General features: G+C 35.0%; 1 protein-coding gene across 8 annotated transcripts in view; it reads left to right on the top strand.

Annotated features, from left to right (window-relative positions):
• Nucleotides 1–26,618, top strand: part of LOC126873370 (potassium voltage-gated channel subfamily H member 6) — a 145,763-nt gene extending 119,145 nt beyond the window's left edge. For 2 of the 8 annotated variants that reach the window (XM_050634167.1, XM_050634165.1), the window contains 14 exons: nucleotides 1,780–1,800; nucleotides 10,095–10,249; nucleotides 10,683–10,803; nucleotides 10,959–11,079; nucleotides 11,165–11,474; nucleotides 11,621–11,957; nucleotides 12,311–12,495; nucleotides 12,584–12,708; nucleotides 14,658–14,753; nucleotides 15,120–15,260; nucleotides 15,724–16,048; nucleotides 16,605–16,682; nucleotides 18,537–18,770; nucleotides 18,926–26,618. In XM_050634167.1, coding sequence (XP_050490124.1) covers nucleotides 1,780–1,800; nucleotides 10,095–10,249; nucleotides 10,683–10,803; nucleotides 10,959–11,079; nucleotides 11,165–11,474; nucleotides 11,621–11,957; nucleotides 12,311–12,495; nucleotides 12,584–12,708; nucleotides 14,658–14,753; nucleotides 15,120–15,260; nucleotides 15,724–16,048; nucleotides 16,605–16,682; nucleotides 18,537–18,770; nucleotides 18,926–19,259 — 2,583 coding nt within the window. In that variant the 3' untranslated portion in view covers nucleotides 19,260–26,618. The remainder of the gene's footprint in view (nucleotides 1–1,779; nucleotides 1,801–10,094; nucleotides 10,250–10,682; nucleotides 10,804–10,958; nucleotides 11,080–11,164; nucleotides 11,475–11,620; nucleotides 11,958–12,310; nucleotides 12,496–12,583; nucleotides 12,709–14,657; nucleotides 14,754–15,119; nucleotides 15,261–15,723; nucleotides 16,049–16,604; nucleotides 16,683–18,536; nucleotides 18,771–18,925) is intronic. The other 6 variants (XM_050634171.1, XM_050634166.1, XM_050634169.1 and 3 more) reach the window with 6 other exon arrangements.
• Nucleotides 26,619–27,172: the final 554 nt, after the last annotated feature.

Here is a 27,172-nt window from a genome sequence, read left to right as displayed (position 1 = left end):
GGCTGAATCTGATCATCGTCAAATCACTTCCTATCAATCGACCATCCCCCCTAAGAAATTTCATTAACCTCGTGATTGAAAAAATTCCAATTATATCGAAGTAATTGCACTTCTGTTTCAGAGAATTTCCCAGTTACCTAAGACAAATTTTGATGAAACGTTTGACGATAATTATGTGGTAGCAGAATTAAAAAGAAAGAATGGTAATAAGATTCACAGAAAAACTCAGAAAATGATTCATTCGGATATTGTTTGACGTTGGAGCGTTCTCAAGATGTGAAACGTCGATTGAAATTAATTTTTCCAAACAAGAATGTTAAATTTTAAACAAAAGTGATTTGACGTTAAGATCAGGTTTTCGGCTGAAGTTTCTAGAATGTCGATGTTAGCTCGTAAATATGATTAGGATGACATGCCGAGCCCAAGTTAAGTGCCCATAGGTGTGTCTTACCGGATTGGTGCTTAGTTCGTTTTCCCTTTTTTCGACGTTTCTCGGTGTTGAATGATTTCTCTTTTTTCTTTGTCGAAAGTTAGTCGATTCGACGTATATTAAATGTGCACACAATGTACGTACCGGCAAACGAGAAGGAACTTTAACTTTAAGGATTCTCGTTGTCTGGAACGACTCCACACAAGTTTCACATATGGTACACGTACGTTATATAGATCAAACAATATCGAGAAAGAATCGAGAAAATAAAAAAGAAAAAAAAAGAAAGAAAGTTTGCTCGAACAGAAAAATATATGTCTCAATCAAATTCGAATTCATTTGAACTTTGAAAGAAAGATACAAATTGGCATTCGCGTCTTAACATGGAAATACTTTTTTCCTTTTTTTGTAATATAAGAAAAATATAAGAAAGAAAAAGATAAATTTGTAATAATAGCATTTAATTGAGTTTGTACCTGTACACACACGTATGCATACACACTTGATCTATACATGTGTAAGTAAGTTTAGTTCTCTCGCTGTGAAGATTTCTGCTCTGATTGTCGAAATGTTAGATTTTTATTGTCAGTTCCTTGTCAAGATTTCTCTTCTGTATTCTTTGTCCCGTGTCTTATTATTTTCTTTTATTTTCCACCGTTTCAGTTTTTCTCAATTCAATTTTTTATCGTTTTACGTTCGAACCGTTCTGTTCTGGTTTCCTCATGATTTCTCGTGTCTTTTCTTTGCCTCTCCTCCGTGACAGGATATTAGCATATGCCTATACGCAAGATAATCTTTCTTTTTTCATTTTGTTTCCCATGGTGCTCTTTAGAAAGAAAAAGAGGAAACGATTCAAAACGCAAAATCGAGCACGTTAAAAAAAAGAGAGAAATGTAGAAAATAATGATGCACCTGCGAGTAATCTATATGACCCCTTTCTTCCCTGTGTTTCTTGGTGGAGGAGCAAATGTAGGGCAGTGTAATTTTAATTGCGCGTGCAGGAGAGTTTATTTCACGAGCACTTTGCGTAAGTTGAAATAAATCTAGGAGAAAGTTTTATGTCTCGGCAAAAATCGACTAAAATACGTCGAACAATTTTTCTTTTTCCAAGATCTTCGAAGAGAGAAAATGTGAATTTTTTTACGAATGTATCGATTAAATTAATTCCCATTGTCTCAGTAATTCTTTTCCGAAAAAATAGAAGGAAAGATCAAATGAAAAAATGTAGTCCCTTTTTTCCGTTGCTTTCCTACTCTGTTTTTTTAATAGAAAAAAAGAATAAAATACAACAAATTAAATCACGAAATCATAAACGAACGAATTTTAACCTCAGTTTAACGTTTCCGTAGCTCGGCTTGGACAAGGACGAGGTTAGTTGACACACATACACACAGAAAAATTACTCACAGGCTGACGTTTCTTTTCCCTTTTCTCTTTTGTTGTTTTCTTTAATACAAACGCAGGTTTCGATTTACACACGTTTTTTTTTTTTACACACTAATGATTAAAGATTCACCAAACGCAAATAAGAAACACGTCTGATATTTTTTCTTGCACAGAATTTTTTTCTATACAATCAAACCTATTTTGTTCTCGATGTTCCGCCATCGACCTCCACGATCTTAACACGTACACGTGTGTGTCCACCTTGTACACGTACATACACACACGAACACACACACATATACATGTACATGAATCACAATCAATTTACACACAAGAACCATACAAGAAGAAAATTCGACCAACTGCAACCCCACGATTTATCAAGGAAGTTAGAGCGAAGTCGATCGACATTAAAGAAAGTTAAAAAAAAAAAAAAAGAAAATAAAAGGAAGGAAAAAGAGTTAAATTCAATTTTTCCATAGTTTAAGTTAGTCATGTTAGACAGAGAGAGAGAGAGAGAGAGTAATCGGTGATGAAATCTTGTTTCCAGATTTTTGGAAGCATTCGTTTGCCTCGGTATAATCGTAGAAAGAAAACGAGAAATGTCGATCGACTTGCTCCCGTCCTCTGCGGCGTGAAAAATTTCTCGACGATGAACCTTGAGGGAGCGTCTGCATGTTCACAGTAAAGTATTTTGCAATGAAAAAGCGATACTGTAAATAATAATAATAACAATAATAATAAGGATAACGATAATGATCAGTGATAATTATGTATTCACGTACGATCTCTTGGTAGGAGAATCGATTTGCATCAAAGTATAAAACCGTAGCTTTCAGAGATACTTGTTTTTGTTACCTTTTTTCTTTTTGAGCTTAGCATATCCTTACGAGTATACAAACATTTCTGTAAAATATATATTTTTTTACCAATAGTACGAAGTATGAATGAAGCGCAAAAAAAGATGAAAGATATTTTCATAATCAATGTTTCATAAAATTATTGTATTGTATATATATATATATATATATATATACACTCACATATTATATATATATACACATAATATATCCTGATTAGGTAGTTGATAGTTTTAGATGAATTATTCCTAACAAATATTGATCCTACGTTACAACGTAAAACGATCGATTTTTCATTTTTTTCACTTCATCCAATTTTTCTCTCGATCTTTCGTCGTTATTATTCCTTTTCTCACTTTCCCCTTTTTTCACATAGTATCGTAGAGACTTTATCTGGGTATCAATACTTGTTGAGAATAATGCAAATAGTTAGAGAGTGTTTTCTGTAGTTAGTGGACCAACGAATTTTTCCCCTGTTTTTCCTCTTTTTTTTTACCAAAAATATCGATGGTCGATTTAATCGAAATAATTCGAACATCCATTCATCGATTGTGATCTGCCTCAATTGTGCTGTATACATATTGTGGCACGAATTAGATGATACTGTATATCGGAGCTATTCAAGCCTGATCAAAGATGAAATGAGATAGAGAAATGGCTGGCTAACAAAAGGAATCAAGAGAGCTTGCTAAAAGAGCCTCGTTATTTTCGAACGTTTCTAATAACCTGCAGGGAACGTTTGTACGTTTTATCTCGTTTATATCTGTTGCATTTCAGCTTCTCTGTTTTTCTGTTCTCTCTCTTTCTCTCTCTCCCTCTGTCTCTTTCTTTATTTTTTTTTTTTTTTTTTTAAGGATACAAGGTGCAGTTGCGGAAAACCTCAATTGTTAATTTCATAGTAATTAAAATACTCTGCGTTCGCGGATAAAATGTTTGCAATAATTCACAATATCGAGAAAAACTTTAGTAAAACTATAGGGTAAACAAATATTTAGTTAAAATATCAAATATCTCATCATATCGAAAATATTGCAAATGTGAAACTTCAAGCGTTTAATTATGGACGTCATATTCAATATTATCTGTTCAATCTTTTTCTCCGAACTATTTGATGTATCATTGTCATGTATCGTGTAGATTACCAAGTATTATATTAAGTACTATAATGAATTGTTTTAACTATTATTCTGTGACCGCACCTTTTAATCAAATTTGTGCTTCGGGGTTGCAGAATTATCCGTGCTTACTTATAAGTGTTTCGACCATCCCTTAATGTAACGATGTGAAAGAAACAGTGTCGAAATAGAAATGATAGCTCGTAAAGAATAATCCCAAAGAAAATCGATCTCTCGCAGTCAAATCGATTGTTCCAAAATTCACTGATATCAATAAACGGCCACACGATACACATGGTTTAGAGTACTCTTGTCAGTACTTTTACGTATAACCGTATAATGACGTACATACAATGGTTCACGAAAGTATATGACGCTCTACCATACGATAGTAAATTTTTATATCTATACAAAGGATTTTGAAATTCTGTTACCACTATAACGAGGTACGGGTATCATGATTATATTGGTGAAACTTGAAATCAATCTGGAAACGTATAGAGAAGTTATAAAATGTTTATTGCAAATATATATTAATAAAAAATAGCTATGTTAAGCGTATGATAAATGTTAAATATGGTGCCACTAAATATTGAAGTTTATTTATCTAACGAATAATTGACTGTCTAAGTACTTTTATGGTCTCTACAGAATATACACTTGCAAATATTTTCTAACTTCTATATACATTTCCAGGTTTGTTTCAAATTTTACCAGTATGATTATGATAGTCCTGTCTCCTTATATGTAATATTAATTAGAATACATTCATAAGGTTTCTGCAAGTGTTCGAACACTTTTGTGATGTGCTGAATAATTGTTCAGTTCTTCTAGGATACCAAAATATAACCAAATACATGCTCGTCTTCTGATCAAATCGTAACTGAGAATCGTGATTTACCCCTAGACCATGTAGCATAGTCTAAAAAGAAATACAAAGTAATAAATTAAAGATAGACAGTTTCTAAGGAAAAAAAAATCACACGTATACGGAATACACGCACATATACATGAATAAAATGATATATAATACATACACAAACGCATAGAAACACGCGAAAGACGCAGAGGATCACACAGTAACACAACGAACACACCCCGAAACCGAAAGATTTTTCAGCGGGATTTTGTAACGATCGTATGTAAGCTTTTGGCGTTTTTTCTCTCTGGATTATCCATTAATCAATTCTCTCTGTTGATCTTCTATTTTTACGTTGTCGAGCTTTTCTCTACCATTTTTATTAATTGCGCTTCTGTTGCAAGCTACATAAAGAAAGTCGTACAAGCCCGGCCTAATATGATAATTTTTGTGTGTATACGTATTATTACCATTTAAAGTAATTTCCTCATTCGATGTTCTTAACAAATCTGTTTTGTATTTTACGCTTTTAATACAAAAAAGACGAGAATTCATATTCCTTGTTGTATCATGTTTTATTATAATTGTACATCTGGATATTTTTTGTACACGATAAATGATCATGTGTGTTTTCTATCGCTTGAACGCTTCGTCTTCTTTCTACTTACGTATAATATGCCTTGTATAACGATCAGCGGGTTGCTAGGAGATATTTACACGGCAAGATGTAGAAATCTTTCCTTTCTCTTTGGCTGCTGGCTCTTGGTTGATCACCGTATATTCGAAGGTTCTTGTATTTAAATTTATTTCATCCAATACCATATACTGATCGAAGTATCAGTCTTTCAATAGTCAAATTTTTGTTAAATTGTTAATTACATTTTTTAATATAATATCTTATTTCTTCACATCATCCAGGTTTAATTAACATCCAACTTCTCGATAAAGAAATCTTATTTTTATAAATTTATTTATTACAAGAAGATAGCATAAATAATTAAAAATTTCAAAGAAAATTTGAGAAAATAGTGTATATAATAATGGTCATTCTCTTATGCATTTGATCAATATGGTTTCTGAGCGACCCACATGTGGATCATATCGTAAAGTTTCGTGGAAGCTTGTAATATTGGAATCTAAAGGGAATTAAATCTATGAATTGACTATTAATCATGATATCGTATATTGACTTTAACGAATTCCCATATTAATAAATCTGTTGCACTTCTAATAACTACCAAATTAAAATTATAAATTGTATAATACTCAAATTATCCGAATTATGATAGATTATCGAATCCTCAAATTAACAAAGGATTGCTGAAGTGTTAAAGTACTGAATTCTCAAGTTAACAGATGTATGAAATTTTAAAATGCCGAATCTAGAAATTATTGAATAACTAAACTTTTAAATATCAAAGTTTTTAGAAATGCCACATTCTATTCAGAAATTATCAATTGTTTAGATGACTCAAACAATCATATCTTACTATAATCATAAACCTCCATACACTATCCAAGCCATTAGCCGTCTATCCTTTAACGACTGCAAACATACTATCGATCATTCAGATATTTGATTACCCAACGTTATTCCAACAATTCAAGGTACTAATTATTCGACAATAGTTTATCTGGAAGTCAGCAAGCATCCACGACGTTGAAGTCGTTTCAGAAGTGAGATAAGATCGCGTTAGGCAATAAGATGGAACACGTTGTGTATTCGAAGCTTCCACGATGCTTCCTTTGATGCACCGGTTCGCGTGTACATCGTAATAACATTTCTCGTATTATCAATCGTTGCTATCAAACGTCCTCGGATATTCTTGGTAATCCCGAGGCCGGATAAAAGACGGCCAACTTTCTCATCTCTGGCCGATATATCGCTTAGCTCGTCCCAGGCCATAAATCGCGACCGAGTCTTCAAAGCACCGTGGCCATCCAAGCAAAACCAGAGATAATAACGTTTTAAAAATATCGCGTTGCCATCCATCATTCTGTTTCCGTTCGACCGAAACTCTAGTATGATTGTGGCACGAGCATGACGATTTTTCGATCGCTTATAAAAGAAAAGAAAAAATGAGGAAACGGTTCGAAGGATGTACAGAATGATTTTTATACATTGTCTTTTTGGCTAAATTGTTTGAATATAATTTACAGGTGAAAATTTTAAAGAGATAGGTAGTATATAGTGAAAGTCTATTTACCTGAATTTTTGGAGAGACAAATATTTGTAAAGCATAGTTTGTGTAATACGAGTCTATCGATTGTACTATGACGTTTTATGTAATCGAAGTATACTGATTCTACTGTTTAAGATATTTATATCGTAATATTTGTATTTGTAAAATACTTGCAAATTATTGAAAATACTTGTACTTATTGTCAAAATATCTACGTTTATATGCAGGCTGCTGCATGAAGTCTGATATGACAATTTAAGCTTTAATTGTTAATTTTAAATCAATCACGACTATGCAATATATAGAAAATAAATATAATCAACCTTCCTATTATTCTATAATACAGAATACATTGTTATACGTGTACATGTTTCAGGCTACGATCGATATTTGCTTCTAACTTTGTAACACAATATTTGCAGCAAAAAAAAAAACGTCATTTTGTCTTCACCTGTAGATTATTCTCATACAGTTTGGCACCGATAATGCATATAATAAAATGTTGGACTAAAAAAATTCAAGATACTCTGTATAATTGCTTCAAAATGCAAATTAATTTGTTTATTACTACATTGATTGAAATAGCGTAACTATCGCCGAGCAACCCGTGCAACCAAGTACCAAGTTCGAGATTACTCGTTAGCAAAGTTATTTAGACGAATGGTTCAGTTTTGGTTGGAGTGTAGTCGACTTTTGCATGATAGAATCGTTAACGAATTATCGTTCGATCGAACGATCTTTTTTCTTCGATGCGGCTAATCGAATCTCGAACCAACGACAGGTAAGAAATTCCATCGAAGAGAAAGCATGAGTATTTACTGAGTCTGTGTTGAGCAGAATGTTTGTAACGATATATGGTTGTGAATGCATAATACTACTTATAACGATCCTTACGACTGACTGTTGGCGATGTTGAATCTTGATCGTGGAAAATGATCAATGATTCGCGATGTCGATCTCGATCAATCGAAATGTTTGGTACATACATTTGTATTGACTGACGCGTATAAGAGAGGAGAGAAAAAGTAAAACAATAATCACAGGTTTCGTATAAATCATCTTTTATGGTCATTAATAATAAATAATACAGGAAATACCGATAAGTGGGAAATTTTGTATTGTTACAGACAATTTGAATAATTTCACTGAAATATATTCACTGATATTCGCAATCTTATAATAATAAAGTTCTAGATCATCGTATTTCCAAATTAAATAATCTAATTTCAATGCATCGGAAAGTGCTACATTAACTTCGCAAATTGTTAATTATTAATATTATGGTGTATTTAAATTATCAAATTTTCAAATGAACAAATCTATAAATTACCAAATTCCCACCGTATCGAATCCGCAAATTGTTAAATTACTCCCCAAATTGCAAAGGGTGTTATGATAAATCTATGAATCGTTAATTAATCACAGTGCCGCCCATAAATAATCGAATTCCCAAATTAGCAAATCCATTAATTACTGAGTTTCCAATGTACCAAATTCCCAGATCAACAGATCTATAAATCACTGAACTTTCAAAGTATCGAATCTCCAAGGTATACTTACTCAAAATACAAAGAATAATCCAAATGGAATAAATGAAGAAGTTTGTCAGCTCTGAAAACTTTGATAGATTAGCTGTAATCATGCAAGATACTTCTCCTATGTTCATTTTGTACATATCTCCTAACTTTCGGTCCGCTTCGCAACCATGTACGAGATATCTCGCCATACAATGTTGTTCATACGATACACGAAATATCCCACGAGTCTGTTTTTCCGTAATTACAACTTCCGCCTTAATAAAAAAAACATACGGAATATCTCGTCTGTGGTAGCGAAGCGGTTAATGGCATGTTAGTGATTTATACGAAACTGTAATTATTTCTTCAATTATACTCTTTGCTATAACATCGATAACATCCTTATAAAATGTATTCCTTCGCTCCTTGTATTAATCACTATGTGTTTCGAGTGGATATTACAATTAGTAAGTACTATGCCTACCATTTTTGTTGCTTTTTGTCTCTATCATAAGAAATTTACACATAAAGTGGTAAATTCAATTGAACGTAGCTACTTCAATAGTAAAAGTTTACAAAGTTGAGGGTAACCATTTCTGTTGAAATTGCCTTGGGAATGCAATGGACGAGACTATCTGCTCGAAAGTCAGTTGAAATTTCTGCAGTTTCCTTTTTCCTCGCCTCTTTGACACATATAAAAATGCAGGTTCCAATTTCTTTTTGTCTAAATGAAAGATTACATTGAAACGAAGAAAACTTTTTTTTTCTTTATTTCACTCTTCTTTTCTTATGAAGATTAAATATTCCTGAAAAATGAAAAGAGGATATTAAGTATTGCAAAGCTTCTGACTGACCTAAAAGTGACCGACGTCTCGATCGATCGAACTCGAGGACAACAGTCGGCGTACTAGAGATTCCTCGTAAGAACTACGGTTAAACCCATAACTCAGACTGTCAAACTGACTTTGGCGTTGTTGCAACCAAGGGAAGACCGTTCGATAAAAACCTGATTACGTGGAATGCTTATTGTTAGTCTAGAACGTCTGTATATCCAGGCCAGATCAATTATTTATTACGTTTCTATCTAGCGTTACATTTTTTATCGGGTCACTGCATTCAACCAAGATAGTGTATCTAAAATATGAAATATGCAAGCAGACTGCGAATGTTTTTATATTTATGATACATAGAAAATTTATGTATACAAGAATGTATAAAATATACATAGTGGGCAAAATTATAGAAAATATTTGAGATAAGACAATTGTTATAAATTTAAGGCTGCAAAACATAATATACAAAAATATACAAAAAGGCCAAAATAAAATACTTATCGTGATAATTAGTAGCTATATAGGCGAAATAAGAAAGAGTGAAACATTTCTATTTATGTGCTGTATTTTTCAGCGTTCTTCTCAGTCTATGCACAAAATTAATTTATTCACATGATCCCATTGCTTGTAGCAATAGGAATTCGTTCTTCAAAAGTGCTATAGAATAAAAATCAAAATTTAATATCCAGCATTAAACGTAATCACGTTTGAAAGAATTGGGTGAAATTCCAAACGCAATCCTATTGAAACGTCCGTAATGAAATTATCATAAAATTGGTATTCTTCGTGGCTGATGTTCGACTGATGGCCAAAGTCAGTTCACTTTAGCTTCCACGGAAAACTCGAGCACAGAACCAAGAGTGTCGTACGGCCGAGCGTGAGATCGACAAAGTGTGACGTGTTCTTTACAGACGACCACCTTGATAGGACTATTGAAGACTGCTCGTCTTCTGCGACTCGTCAGAGTAGCCAGGAAAATCGACAGGTATAGCGAATATGGAGCTGCGGTTTTACTCCTTTTGATGGGCACCTTCGCTCTTAGTGCCCATTGGATGGCGTGTATATGGTGAGTTTCCTGTTAAAAAATTTGAGATATTAATCCTTAAATGTATAGCGTTTCTACTTGATAATATGTCACAAATTTAAAAACGTGTTTAAATGTATTATTATGTCTGAAGACTACAAAAGAAGAACACGATATGTCGCATTTTTTTAGCTTTCACCAATAAATTATTTTTTTTTATACCTTTTACAATTTTTTTCTAGATATAGTGAAATGTCATTTTATTATTTATGTCATATCAAAATACTTTTTTATTCATAAAATGATATTAAAGTCAGAAGACTGACGTACGTATCACGTTTTTCTTTTCCTTTAAGAGTCGAAGAAAAGAATTTGTGAAAGAAGTTAATTTTGTACCGAAGGAAATATTATTTCTAAATTTGTAATAGATTCAAATGGAAACAAAATGATAAAAGATAGAATCGTTTTGTTGAAGGTACGCCATAGGAAACGCTGAGAGACCAACGCTGAAGAGCAAAGTCGGTTGGCTCGATATTCTGGCCAACGACACGCATCAGTTTTATTTTCACAACAACACCGGAGGGCCGAGTATAAGGGTGAATAAACTCATCAAACTGTAACTTTTTAACGTCGTTTCGTGGCTAATCTAATGTCACGCGAAACGACCCGAACGCTCGTTTATTATTCTAGAATCGAAAATAGTTCTTCATCAGTCGTTTCGACTAAAGCTCTTACCTCTGTCCATTTTTAGAGCCGCTATATCACAGCACTATATTTCACCTTTAGTAGTTTGACATCAGTGGGCTTTGGAAACGTGGCTCCAAACACGGATGCCGAGAAGATATTTACTATAATCGTTATGCTAATCGGATGTAAGCATCGATCAGAATGATGTAATCGTTTCAATTAGTGACTAATGTACGTACGACGAATTAACTCGGCTATACTTTGTTCCAGCTTTGATGTATGCCAGTATCTTCGGTAACGTCTCAGCGATCATTCAGAGGCTTTACAGCGGTACAGCAAGATACCATACGCAAATGCTTCGAGTTCGAGAGTTCATCAAGTTCCATCAGATCCCTAATCCGCTTCGTCAACGGTTGGAAGAGTACTTTCAACATGCTTGGACGTACACGAACGGAATCGACATGAACAGCGTTCTAAAAGGATTCCCCGAGTGCCTTCAGGCGGACATCTGTCTTCATTTGAATAGAAATCTTTTAAACAACTGTAGAGCCTTCGAGGGTGCCAGTCCTGGTTGTTTAAGGTACGTAAGCTAGATATCTTTTAAAACACTATTAATGTCTTAATTAATGTATTAATATCTTTTCACCAAGGGTATACATATAGCTAGATGTTTAACAAAATGAAAAAATGAATTGATTAATATTTTCTTCTTTTTTTTTTAATTAGGGCGTTATCATTAAAATTTAAAACGACACACGCACCACCCGGTGATACGTTAGTTCATCGAGGAGACGTGTTAACGTCCCTGTACTTCATATCGCGCGGCAGCATAGAGATATTGAAGGGCGACGTTGTGATGGCAATCCTGGCCAAGGACGACATATTCGGGGAGAATCCTTGCATATATCCGACTGTCGGCAAAGCGTCTTGTAACGTGCGTGCGTTGACGTACTGTGACCTGCACAAGATACACAGGGATGATTTACTCGACGTTTTGGCTCTTTATCCGGAGTTCTCCAATCACTTTAGCCAGAATCTCGAGATCACTTTTAATCTGAGAGATGTACGTATTATTTATATATCCTTTTATTCATAATTGGTAATGGATAAGGGAAGCTTCCCTTTTAAAATGCTTTTTAGTTTAACTCGATATCCCTTATCTATCCTGAGATACTGTAATTTAAATGGAAGATTTTTAATCCTTTATTATGTCCGTCTTTGTCGTAGCTCTTCCCTGACCTAACGCAAACTGCGCACGTGTGCGCTGGTCAGTGTCAAACGCCAATTCAGCGTTTGTAATCGCTATCTAGCGTTTCTATTCTTCTTTATTCGTTAATAATATGTAACATACAAGAATAGAATTTTGTATTTACTTCATGCTTGGAAGAGTTAATGAAATTTCGTGTTAATTTACAGGAGGAACAGGCTGGTGTTGATCCAATATCAGCAAGGTTTCCCGTCAGTACTCCAACGGACGTCGATGTCGACGCTAGGAGATTCGCTTTCCGTCCACCAAGATACCGTCGAGGACCCGGTGGTCCTGGCACCAATCTTATCCCTACTGGTCGACAAGACTCTTTACAGGGTGATCAGGAAGACTAGTAAGAATTTTTCAATCAAAACCACACAAACGAATAAATGCTTTCTCTCACTCAAACTCACATATTTCTTCGTTGCTATCAAAAACAGCGACAAAGGGAGTGGTCATGGAATTCTGGAGTTCAGTACCGACAAAGCCGGCCAAGACGTGACACCATTGAACCTAGAGTTCGACGAGCCAAAGCAAAGAAGTTCCACATTGAACTCCATAACCGGTGAGAAAAATCGCGTGTATTCGGTCGATCGATTCTCTTTTACTCCATTTTTCCCCATCGGAGTGGAGTAATACTCTTTCTCTGTAACTCTCTCTTTCTCTTGTTTGCCTCTACTTACTGTCTGAGGAATGTTGTTCTCTGCACGATAAATAGAATATTCTTAATACATATTCGAGTAAGGACTTCTGTTACGATTTACTCGGTTTCGAACGTTTGCTATACATGTGGTCGTTGGAAGATCCTTATGATTCAGGAAAGTACTTTTGAATCATTGCTTCGCAAACACCTGCCACATCGATTATCGCTTATCATTTAAAAAGTATATTTTGAGAGATATAGATACTTCTCGGAACGTTGTATATATTTATTGAGAAGCTCAGCTTGCCCCTTTATTCCTTTATTTATCTTATATACTTATTACTCGTTACACGAGTTTGGACCGCTTAGAATCTCCGAAGAGAACCGATTTTGCCGGACCGATTAACAACGTTATTGTGGAAAGGTAATTCCGAATCTTATCTAGCAGAGTGCAGTAATCGCAGTTGCCTCCAACTATACAGTAGTCCTGGAGTGGAAGCGGTGGGATGTGAATTTTTCCTTTTTACTAACACTTGATTGGAAATTGTGCAATTTTCACCCACTTTTTTCACTTGCTTTAATCACGAATAGTAACTGTGTTGAGAGAAAGAAAATTCTGCTGAAAGAGCTTATTAGTATTTTCAAGATCTTTTCCGCTCATTTATCGTTAGTAAATTCATTCTTTTATTAGAAATTCTATGAAATTAATCTGTAAATATGAAAGTTTTAAAGAAACCTTGTGGATGCTGAATTGTTATAGACTGCGAATGTTTATGCAAAATACAGTATCGAAACTTAAATAAAACGTAGTACTTTTGATATATTATATATCTTTACATTTGTAAGTACACATCCTTGTATATTCTCGTCGTAAGTATTCGCAGTCTAGTTATACAATATTAAAGTAGCAAATTTTTCGTACATCAATTTCACTTTGTATTAGATAAAATCTTGCTAATGAAAAATAGAAACTTTCTTGAAAATTACAAATCTGTCCCCCTTTCCACTTCACGATCGCCAAATTACAGTTTCAATCAGATTCATCTTGATTCAATTGCTACTAGTTCGTGTCTCATAAAGATCTTCATTCCACCATAGACACTTTTTTTTCTAAGATCTCGTCTCTGTAGCATAGATCATTTTATCACGAGCTTTACTCGACCGACATATTTCCTCCTTTCTTTCTACCTTTCCCTCTTTTTCTGTCCGCTAAAACATCCCCTTAGCCCAATCGCTTTGATCGACGTAGTATGATCTGTAATGTGATCTTGAAGTCTCTGAAATTATAATTTTGTAGATATTCATATCACGTATATACATAACAATTTTGTAACCATATAACATTTTTGTATATATTTTAGGGAATTCTCTTGGAATGAAAGTATTCAAAATATAGATTTTTAAGATTTCAAGATCGCCAGTATTATCTTTTTTCCTTCGTTTTACGAAGCGATATTTCTTTTATGATTAATATTTAAGGTAAATAGAATACGATGTGAAATCTAGATTAAAATAAAAAAGAATTATCCTTATCTTCGATATAAGAGATGAGCTTGACGGGGGAAAATTTTGTAAAATATTTTGCCTTCAAATTATTCTAAAATTATTTTCTAAGGTATTTTTACTTTAAACATTCTAAAATTATATTCTAGAACATTTCTATTTCAGAAAATTCTAAAACCTTAAAAGTCGTATTCTACAATATTTTTATTTAAAACATTTTAGTTTATTTTTATGATCAATCGAGCTCGTCTCATCACATCTCGAGCTAAGCAAATCAGAGGCGTTTGGGTTAAGCGTGCAGCGTTTATAAGCTTTGCGTTTGCATTTGATTCCCGAGTTCGTTAACACCTTGAAACCTGGTTGTTCAGGCATGCTAACCCATCTCAAGCGCAGCATACCGGACCTACGTCAGCACAAGATCCATCTTCAACCACTGACGAGTCACGATTACCTTGCCAAGCAGAGTAAGTATCCATTTGGCGGAGTAGACTGGCCAAGTTTTTCTAAATCGTCGCAACGGAACAGACACACAATGTTTATCTCGCAATAATCAGCTGGCGATGAACCAATGCTGAAGAAACTGGGACACAATTGCAATTAAGTCCCTGGAAAATAACATAATTTATACAAGAGTTGTCGACCTCTTTTTTTCTCTCGCTCTTTCTCAGTTTTTTTCTTTCTCTCTTCTTCTGTGGCTCTCTGCCTATCTGTCTCCTCCTTCTGGTTCCCTTCTTTTCTTTGGAGATAAGAGGCACTTTTAGAGATTAGGAAGGTTCGTGTCTGACTTCCCGGATCGTGGTACTGATACTTCTGTGCCTGGGTTTATCCAGTGACCACGCCGTTGACGAAACCAACACGGAGAAGCTCAGCCGCCGGTGAAAGCTGCCTCAGCCAAAACGCTGTGCATCCAACCTCGACGACATCCAGTCATTATACCACGCCATCGCCACCGCAACATCCACAATCTCATGGTGCGTGGAATTGTGTTTCCATGTTTCATTCCCCGTCGTTTGTGTATTGTATCACGATCGAATGTTGCCACCTTTGCTCGTGAATCATATGTGTTTGTCATGTACGTGAGGAGACTTATCCGAAAATTGCTGAGAAATGAAAAATAGATATTGAAGAGGTCGCTTAAAAAGGTGCCCCTTAAACCAAATTGAAATTTTATCTATGAATCTCGAAATATTAAATTTATCATCGAGACATTTACATCGCACCAATATATACGAACTTTTTACATATAAATGCAGATGACACTTTTACAAAATTCTTCGAAACGTAAGACAGACAAATATTTGAATTAAAAATTGAATTTTAAAAAGGTACCGAATTAATAGGTACACGCTTAACATCAATTAAAACTATTTTGAGATGAAAATTTCTCAAGTTCCAGTTGAACAGATTTTTTTATCCGATTATTTCTAATTCTAGGTGACTTTCAAAGTGGACCAGGCCGGCCTGTAGAAGAGATAAACGCGAGAATAGACCAACTATCGCGACAAGTGACCTCACTGGAGCATTCTATGGGTGAGGACATCAGATTGATTTTGAATCTGCTACAACAGACGCTCAATTCATCGAGGGAAAGTTCCAGCATCGAGATGATGCCTGGAACCACCTCGGCCGGGCTGTCGAAAAGTAGTAGAGCTCCAGCATTAGTCCAACGATCGGCCAGTGAACCGCAACCGCCGACAGGTCCGCCGTCGAACAATGGAAATGGAAAGCTTCAGCCTAGCACGTCTCACAGTTTGTTTAGGTGAGTGTTGGCGATTCAATTCGGTAAATTAGAAATCCTATCGTTCGCACAGTAACATGGTAAAAAGATTGCTGTCTAATTATTAAAGTTAGAGAATTTATACTACATATGCAGAGTGCCTCCAAACTTTGTCGGCATATTACTATATTTGGAAAATGCTTGAAGTTTAGGTTCTTTATTCTTTGTCAATGTCTTTGTGAATATTTGATATCTCAAAACACACCTTATTTTTATCTTAAAATATCAAGAAGTCGCCATCTTTTTCACATGTTACCGTATTGTTTTACTGTTCGTCACAGCAGATGTAACATGTGTCTTCTCTTTCTCTTTTCTATCTTTCTTTGAATTCAAATCGACGTGGTTGGAAACATTCGAAGTCGCGGCATCGATTATCAGGACCGTAGATAAATTGTTCTCTCTTTAAACCATTATTCTCTCTCTCTCTCTCTCTCTCTGTCTCTCTCTCTCTTTCTATCTTCTCTCTTTCTTCTTTTTTTCAAGTAGAAACTGATTCTGTTTTTCCTAGGAAGTAATCGATATTTTTATTCTTGGAAAGCTTTCTTTCGAAATCCCTGGATCAGTTGCATTTGATTTCGACGTCTTTTATTTTGGAAAGGTTGGACAAGTTCCGAAGGTGACCATACTCTCTCATACTCTTCTTTGAAACCCTTTTTTTGCGAGCAGTGTCGCGCAAGTAGAACCGAGGCAGGAGTATCATAATTATATTAATGCAAAACATCAAGATAAAGATAAAAATTTGCATAAAAGTAACGCTGCTAGTTTTCTGCATTTGCGAAAATTGTTGCTAGTTGAAACTTGTCCCGTTGTGACTTTAAATAATCTCATTTCCACTCTCCTTATCTTCTAACTAATCTTTGCCCTTGTAATTTCGATCATTTTTTACTTTTTTTATTTGTTTTTTTAATATATTGTATCAAATAGAATGAATAATTGACATCGACATTTAAATCAAGAATCATTTTGAAATACTACTTAGAATGGTCTTTCTTTTTTCTCGATCATTAGTGCCTAGATCTTTCGTTAGGTTACATATTTCTGATCGATTTCTTTGTTTAACTTGCTGAGCCTATCTTTTTGTTTTCTATCTCCTTAATTAGAATATCGATCGAGCATTCTTTCATACGACGCGTGCGTAGAGGATTTTTATTTATTCTGCGACGTAGCACGTTTTCGAAGCTTGAAGGTGAACACGCGGGGTATGTCAAGCCATGTTTCCTCGATTCGTTTGCTCGTTAACGACATCAAATTAATCACGACACCATTGTCAATTTGTTTGAAGGAAAATTTCCAAGATCATCGTTTTAGATAGAGCTTTCCATTGTACTTTTCTCTCCACACGATAGAACAAACATTTAATTAATGCTTACAGTTAGTACTAAAATACGCATTTTAAGAAATCATAAATTATACACCTAAATATTTTGTCAGTAAATATTTCCAAATTGGTCCATATATTGATCTTCAATATCAAACATTAATATTGGTAGCTTTTGTAAACGTGTATAAATTTTTGTAACAAGATACACACTTAGGAGATCGAAAAATTTGATATTAATTCCAAAAAGATTTTATTACTGTTAAGATAGAAAGATATTCTCAAATTTGTCTCAAAATATTTTCTAAAATATTAAATTTTAATATCAAACACGAATGTTTGTAGTTTTATACAAGGATGTCTAAAATTTTCCATGGAAAAAATTCTAGTTTTCAATTCGTCTATATTATAGTAATCCACACGACACTACCATTCTTTGTACATCTTAACAGAACTTGCCTTCATAGCAATTTAAAAATATCCCATCACGATGGACAGAGGTAAGAGATTCAATATGTAGCTGATCCCCGCGAGTATGAATCGCCACTACGTAGGGCATATGTTTTCATTAGTGCACAAGCATACGTATGTTTTGCTAGTTTCCATTTAGAAAAGTGCAGTACAGTCTCGATAGTCTCAAGATGTTCCCAGTTAACAGGTTAAATTCAACCATGTCTTGAGAATAAACTATAATCCTGGAAACGCGATCAGTATCTTCGAGCCATTCGTCGTAAGGTGTCTTCGCAATAAAAAAACAAAGGAATCCAAATCTGATTCACTCGTTTCTTCCCAGAACTATCGAGATTCTACCGTATACCTTTTAGCACTGAATTCAAGACTCGTTCTCCTTTTGAACACTAGCGTACCAAGGAACGAGGAGATGGAGCCGGTCGATACAGACCACGTTCCGTAGAAATATAAATTAAATAATGTCGATGTCAGATTAATCGCGAATTTTTGTATAGGAGTCCCAATCAGGCAGACTTGCGACACTGTTCGGGACACTTAGAGGAATTAGAGGCCTAACCGAATCCCTTTGTACATAAATCACGTGCTTCAAGTATATTTCGCTGCTACTCATAGCGGACGCCAACGGCCGCTAGTAGATCTCGATTAAAACCAATTAATTCTTTCCTTAATTTCCATCTGCAGTCGGCCTCCAACGAAGGAGCCAGCGTCAACGTCCTCGGGTACGTCACGATTGACAGTCACGTCGGATAGTTCCGCCCTGGCGACGGCCCTGCAGACAGCGTTGAGAACAGCACCCACAAGGTCACAGAGCCAACCCGTCGATCTAGCCGTGCCACCACCCACACAACAGGCACATCTGCCGCACGGGTGGCATAGTCAACCTGCTGCATTTAGGAGAGGAGAGTTCAGGAGTGGGTAAGTCGACAAAAATTACATTTTTCTGTCGATTACAAGGTATTAAGAATGTTTGATATCGAATATTCTAAACAATTCTCTAATTCGATTCTAAATTTCATACACTGCTCCGTCTTTAGTATTCTCTCGCCTTAATCTCGCAATTAATTCGTCAGGTACAGTTCGTTTAACAAGCGTTCAGAACCGGAAGGGGACGATCCGTGGAGCTGCGTGGTGTCCGTATCGGATCGAGGAAGCTCTCAACGTCCTCGAAGCAGCGAGTCTCGAAAAGAACCAACGAACCATCGTGGTTCCACCGATCTAGCAAGTAGTCAACGTTCAGATGGCAGACAACTTACTCGAGAGGATGGCATAGGTCAAGCGTCGGGACAACGACAAGAGTCCTCGAGGCAAACGAGCGAAGACATCTCCTGGGAATTCACGATAAACGAGGCGCCGATCGCGAGATTAGAATCGTTGGACGAACTCGACCAGGATCACGGTAGTTAAGGCCAAGGTTTCCCCTTCCTTTTTGAAGTAATTGCAGCTCGCTTACGACTGAAACGCGACGCGTTGTTGAGCAATCGACAACATAATGATTCTAATGATTCATTCGGATGGCTGTGGACTCCTTCCGTTCCCTTTTGGAGGATCTAGAAAATGTGGCGCCAGGATAGAATACGCGTCCGCCGATCGATTTTCTCCTGGAGATTCCTTTTGGCTTTGATTTGTTAACTGGAGTTGGTTTCATGTACTTCTTTTATGGAGTAACTAGATCACTTTGGATACTGTGTCGTTGAGCTTGGCAATTTGTGATTCGTCAAACTCGATTTTTGACGAGTGTTGGTGAATAATAATAACACTCTGTTAGGTTAATGCATATGAAACTTTGTTTCGTTTAAGTTTGACTTTGATGGACTTGTGGAAATATATTTTATTTTAATGTCAATTATCAAATATATTAAAGAAGAAGATATTTGATATAGATTAAGTGTATTTAGTGTTAAGAAGATTTGTAATAAAAAGTCGTAACCTCGTTATTGGTCAGGATAAATGATCAGAATGTTCGTGTTATTCTTTCATGTGAGTTTTCATTTAGAAACAAATCTATTTTCAGATTTATAATAAGATTTTTAATGAAACATCAGTCGTTGAAAAAGTATACTGAACAAAGCACGTGGAAATTATTTTCAACACATTTTTTCTATTAAACTATTTCAATTAAAAAGGCAGTACTTCATATGCACAAGCCTAAGAGTTTCTTCGTTCGTTCGATCACTTATTTTTCTACTTGTATTAAATCTATGTGTTTAATATTTTAAGTAGAATCTTCACGTAATGTAGCATTTTCGGTTTCTTCCAAGCTTTTTATTATACACTGCGTTACTAATCGCGAGGCATTATTATGAATGATTAGTGACTTCAGTATTATAAGCAAAGCACTATATCTATTATTACACTTGATCATTTATATGTATATGTACATTCACTTCAAGGAAAAAAGATATTTTTGCTCTTTTCTTTTCTGACTAATATCACCTTTTAAGGGAACGACACCTATTCAAACACAATTTTTACAAAATTTTCGTTGAAAAGCGACTTATTTATATTCTCTAAATATTTTCTCCAACTAGTTTGGCCGAGTTACCACAACATTGTCGATAAATTTGATGGAATGATTAAGAGAAAATCGATTGGCAAGCGCACAGCAATATCGTCGTGGTACAAGAAGTTTTTAAGTTTGAAAGAGCGAGAAGACGAGAGGAAAGAGTGAGAATGAAAAGCACGAGCGGCGTTTCAGAAAGCTATACACGTACATACACAAAGACACAAGTACACATACACAGGTACATATTACATAGACGCAATTATTCCATGGTATCGACACATTTAATCCTACCGTTGGAACGTGAACTTACCTTCGAGGTTTCTACCCCGTATTAACGCTACATTTCCTTTGAGCAATTTTTTAATCGTGTTAATCGATATACACACTCATCTACACACATACACAGATACACAAATTACTATGTATTCCCCTCTTGAAACGATGCTTTTTTGTTTTGCACGTGGAAAGTTCTCTTTCGTTACTCGGTAACATCGTGAGGAAGAATAAAAGAAACGAACAGCGAGGGGAATTAAAGAAGAATTAAAAGAAATAAAATGAAAGTACAAGATAACAGGCAGAAGATCGATGTTCATAAAGTAAGACGAAAAATAATGTTTAAAGATACACAAAAATAATTAAAGGAGAAATTACAATGTGCAGCTCGTGGAGAGAGAGAGAGAGAGAAAGTTTCTTAAATTTTCGGAGTCCTTCGCGTCACGATAAATACACGTAGCTAAGTTCAAAATTAAGATTAATATCGACTGAGAGCACCTTCTTTTTTTATTGCTTATAAGCGACGTTTAAAAAATAAGATTATACGAGGAAATTAGAAGAAAGCAGCGGGGGATGATAAAAATTGCGTTAAATAAAAAAGGGAAACATAGTGTTGCGATCTTCGGGAGATATACGTGTTTAAGTTAAATAAAAGCAAGGGCATTGTCGGGGGCGAATTAGAAAATGGCTGGTCGACCCATGACGAACAATTAGATATTTCGGGAGTAATAAAAGAAATACAAAGGATAATTAAATAATTAAAATACAATTCTGAGTGCCACCTACGAAGTAAAACTGCAATGTCCTTTATACAGACAACCAAAAAAAATAAATTAATAAATAAATAAATAAATAAAACGATTAGAGAGAAAAAATACACACGAGGCAAGCGAAAAAGAAAACGGGAAAATTAATACGGAGAGAATTTAGATAATGACTAATATTCTTACTATTATTATTATGATTATTATTACGGTTATTATTATTATTGTTATATTATTATTATATTATAATTATATTATTGATATTATTGCCATAAACGTAGGGATGAAAACGCAAGCGCGACGGGGGAAGAGGCGAGGAAAATATAGTAAAATATACCGACGGGTATAAAAATGGTGAAACGACTAAAAAGAAAAAAGAGAGAAAAGAAAATGACAAAAAAAGTCTAATGAATGAACAATTGCCTGCGCAATAACGGTATATAAATTATATATATATACCTACATGTTATACATACACGTGCGTGTGTACGTATATACACTGAGCAATTATGCGTGCGTCTATGTCTATGCGTATACACGTTGTAAAAAAATTTTTTACAAGATATCTCGAATTAATTAATGCTCGTAAGCGTACGTTGGTTTCTCTTCCTCTCTTTTCGTTCTCGACCTCCCGAGTTTACTTTTTTCACCCCCTCCGGCGATTTATCACGCAGTGATAAGGGTGAAAAGCGATGATCGATGATCCCCGATCATCCCCGTATAAATCGTTTTCCACGCTGATCGAACTCTGATCACGATTTTCTTCGATGTTATGTTGTTAACGAAGGTGTTATGGTTCGATTATCGATTGGTATGACCGTTGACAATAACTGGAAACTGATCTCGAATTATTTAACAGTCTGAGGAAAAAAATGAGTAATAAATTATATTTTTCCAGTCAGAATAAAGCATCGATCTAAAAAAAAAAAAAAACCCCGGAAAATAGATGATCGAAATTACATATCACTTCAAGTGAATATATTAAATATTGAATTTAATTCAAAGCAATATTTGAATTAATTATCGAGGAACAAAAGGAAACGCCATTGAAATTAAATGAAAGTAACTAAATTTGAAAATCGAAATTTTCAAAAGAAAGTACGCATATATTAAAATTGTAAGGAATGAATGTGAAAGAAAGAATGGATTGCGTGAGGTAAATTCCGAATGCGATTATGGGAAAGGGGAGGCTCGATCGAGGATCATCGATCACAGATCTATTCGTTCTTTGCTCAGTATTTTAGGCTGTAAATGATACCGATACATTCGATGTAACGATTAAATGACTCGTAGTTACTTTGTAACGAGAGGAGCAGCGACGCAGCGCTAATGAGAAGCAGCTTTTTAATTACAAATAGCGATTATCTTTGATTATTATTACTACCAGTAGTACACGCAGCACACGTGGATTTTCGCACTTAGGTACACGGCGAAACGATACGGATTTATTGTTCTTTAAAAAGAAAATGCAAAAAAAAAAAAAGAGAGAGAGAAGCAACAGATGTTCGACAAATGGTCCAGAATGAGGGCAACAGTGATCACTTCAGGAGGAAAAAAACAACAGTTCTCGTTCGTTTCTTTTCTAATCAACATGTTTATACGAATTAATATACACAGATTTATTATAAAAATCCTATTTTTTGAAAAAGTATGGATATAATTGAATGTTTTCAATTCTAAGAACGACCGTTGATTATTTTTCAAGTATCACCGAATTTTTGCTATTTTGTCACACTAGATGGGAATTTTTCTGTTTAATTTTAAACGATTTCATTCGATCGAGTGATGGACGAAGAACGACGCTTAACAAAAATTTATCCAAGTGTGTTGAACGATGAATGCACAACGATAAGTAGAATTTTATTTCTAAGGATAACCAGCCTGTCAAACGTCGAAAGTGTCTACAAGAAAAAAATGCCTGTTCATTTTCAAATCGTTGATCAATGTATCTGTCCAAGAATGAAGAGAAAACAGTAAAAATTCTCTTATGTTTCTTAGATCCGATTTTTCTTTACCAGCCGTTTATAAAAGATGCGATCGTCGACGAAATTGATGTCGCTGAAAGAGTCGGATACCAAAAAAAAAAAAAAAAAAAAAGAAAAAAGAAACGTCCATTGCATCATCTTAAAGAATATTCCGCGAAGATTTCGTTCAAATCGCCAGAATTCACTCCATACCCTTTCGAACATCGAATTTTTGCGAAGATTTTTTAGAAATATCACGAGTGAATAGCAATAATTAAAATATTTCGACGATGAAATATATAAGAGACTCGTGCTGTATATCTTTCGAAGAAATTTTTTAATTATAATGATACAACGGTGAGAAAAATCATTCGTTTTTCTGATTGCAAGATGTCAACACGTAACTTCGCCAGCAACTCAAACTCGTTTTCTACATTTTAGGATAACGAGAGTAAGTCGTGATATTTGGAAAAATACGGTTGTATTTGTTTAGAAAACGATCGACTCAATGATGCAAAACGCGATGATTCCCAATAGAGATCCGCTCTTTTTTTCTGACCGCAAGAATATCAAAACCGAGAGAAGCAACAGAAGAAGAATAGGGACGATACTTGCAGCAGTGTTTCATCTTTCTTCTGGCAAATTTCCAACGCAAGTTTTTGCTTTGTACTTTTTAATTCAAGCCTTTTGAGAAGAAGCTTCCAAAGTCGAAATAAATTAATAAAAAAGGCACGAAAGTTTGCGTTAGAAATTTTACGAGGAATTATCAAACCTATCCAAGCTTGACTTGAAACTTCCCCAAATTTCAATTCGAATTGAAATTCTTCAAATTCCTTAAAATCGACCATGGGATTAAACAAGTTGCACGATGTTGATCCGAGATTAAAATTCGGACGACGTCGCGTTCGTTTCTCTTTGAGACCATCGTAATTCCCTTCACAGACGTTTGAACTTATCGTCACTTCGTCCTTCGTCAAACCTGTTTCCTTCAGACTGAGAACGATTTTTATCGAAGGATAGGAATTTTTGGACCGGCAGTCGTCGCACGAACGTCTTCGAGTTTCTCGATTGAAAACATTGAACATTTCCGTGACGACCATTAAATGCAGCTGAGTAAGACTCGATGCAGACGAATGAATTTTGTGTCGCAGTACACTGCATTATATGGAGAAACATACGTGTATTTTATTATATATCATATCGTGAATTTTATTACATATAATTCACTTAAAGATCCTGGTTATCATCCCCAGAAGTTATTTACTTATTTGTTAACACTTTGACTCTCCCTTTGACTATAAAATATTATACTACTTCGTCGTAACCACATTTATCTTCTAATTTTTCATAATACTCCAAAAAGAAGAGCAATAACAATTCGATAATAATTTGCTGTTAGTCGTATCTCTATAGTATTGCATAGTCGGATTTTTCTCCTAACTTCTAGTACTTCTAATTTCTAGTTTCTAATAAAAAAAAAAAAACGCTACAACACACGCTTACGCGACAAATAACAAGCTTTACAAGATCGCAAGACAAACTACGTATGCCTGCATCGAATCTTATGAAACCAACACACGCATATTATACACATAAGGACACGTACACAGAAAATCATCGATAATTATAATTCCATACGTGCGTATTATAAAAGTATGTTCGTTTTTTATCGAAGCTGCCTCTCGCTTTTGAATTCTACCGCGGCCGTACCGAGACAGGGAGAGAGAAAATAAATTGGGGGAGGGACAAAAGAGTCGAAACGTTCAGAGGGTCGTTGTTCGAGGTAGATTTCGTGCCAGGACCGAGTTCCAGTTTGTCACGACGTCAGGCTGTGTAACGAGATTCCGTCAGGAGTGTTTCTCGATTCGAAAACGAATTGATTGATTCAATTGATTTAATCTTCTCGAGGGAAATTTTAGAGGTAGGTTACTCGAGGGTTGATTCTACTTATCGAGAGGATTTTTAAATAATTTTGGAGACTCGAGAGCGATTGTAAAGGTTGTTGAAAGTATTTAATAGGTAAATGTGAAATTTAATTTTAATTTCGTGTGCAACGATACGATTTTTATGATTCATTTGTACACTTAAATATGGAAATCGACGTAATTTATATACTTTAAAGATTCAAAGAACGATATTTAGGAACATGTAGCTGAATTCACGAAAAATTCTCTTAATTTGTCGCGTAAAGTGAAATTTCACTCTTAACGCAGGTCACACGATTTAATATTATTCTTTGATTCCATTTCTGGAAGAACATTACGCATTCCTAAATATCAAAATGTTTATGTTACGTTTATGTGGGTCCCTTATAGTTTTCTGTAACAGGAAAATTACAAAGAAATATTCGTGACAAATAATTGGGGAATGTAAGACTTACGACGTGAGAAATTGGCAATAATTCGTTAAACTATCCGTGCCAGGTTCGCAATAATTTAGTGATAAGTGTTCTCGATGGAACGTCAAATGTGATAGTACCGAAAAAGATTCTCTAGAACCTCCCGAGTAATTTGCAGTTTTATTGCGACAATTAAAAGATAAATCGATGAAAATGATCTCGAGAAGATAATTCGAGGAACACTCGTCGCGAATGCGTCATTCGTTTGTAAAGTGGATAAGAGAATCTTAAACGAGAGATAAAGTTAAGAGCAAGAGGAATGAAATTTGAAGAAAAACAAAAAGAAGGAGGAGAAAATAAGCGTGAGAGTGAGAGAGGGACGAAACGAAATCCTACATCCGCGGTAGATGAATTTACTCGCGTTTTTTCCCAGATTATGCAACTTAAGATTGTTCTGTATATATATACATATATACATACATATGACATAATCTTGGATCGTATCGATTATAACAGTGAGCGCACTGATTTGTAAACACGTAACAAAGAGAGAAAAAGGATTTGTTCGTGTGGAAAGGTGAGAAAGCGCGTGCGAGTGAGACAGAGAGAAAGTTGAGTGCGAATGAAATATGATGAAAGTGGGGAAAAAAACGAAAGAGAGTGTATGAGAGTGAGAAAGAAACGTGTGAGAGAGAAGACACAAGATTTTTGTACCACCCCCGTAAATCAATTCCTGCTCTTCACCGAGCACCCTCCGATTAAAATAAAATTACACGAGTGTCTTTATTCTTACCCCTCATCGACAAAGATTTCATGAATACAAAAATATATGGAGAATTATGGAGAGCAATCGCTTGAAAGAAAATATCGCCTCGAATTTTTTACAGCGTAGCTCAATAAAAATGTTCGCATTCAACAAAGTGTCTTGTCTATTTCATTCTACTTCTGAAAGAAGATATTCTGACGTTCTTTTGCTCTTTGGTTTCATTGTTTTTCTAATTAATTTTCGTCGTCCGAAAGATTATCGGACGAAGATATCTGAAAACATTTTTCGAAGAAATACGATAAATCGAGTAAACATAAAATAGGAAATTTTGTATATTTCGAGTACAAAACATAGAAAGTAAATTTCACGACATTTTTTAGTCTCCTTTTTTTAATCCTCGTGTCTACAGCCTTTTTTTTTTTTTTTTTTTAGGAATGTATCCTAAGTTGTTAAAGTCTTTCACTTCTTCCATCACTTCGTCGCTCCTATTTTCATTTTCCTCTCGTCTTTTGGCCTCTTTCCTTCTTGAATATTAATATTCTCGATCTTTCTGCGTTTAACATTAGTCCTTTTCCTTTCAGGTAACACTTCTTCCTCTTCATCGTTTCTTATGTTGGTCCTTTGCTAGCAGTACTGTGTCATCTGCTTAGAACCATGTCTTATTTTCATCTTATTGCTTGCCCTCTAAACATTTCCTCTCTTTAAATCC

Source organism: Bombus huntii, chromosome 14 (genome assembly GCF_024542735.1).
Source record: "Bombus huntii isolate Logan2020A chromosome 14, iyBomHunt1.1, whole genome shotgun sequence".
Classification (NCBI taxonomy): domain Eukaryota; kingdom Metazoa; phylum Arthropoda; class Insecta; order Hymenoptera; family Apidae; genus Bombus; species Bombus huntii.
This window is presented reverse-complemented; position numbering and strand designations above follow the sequence as displayed.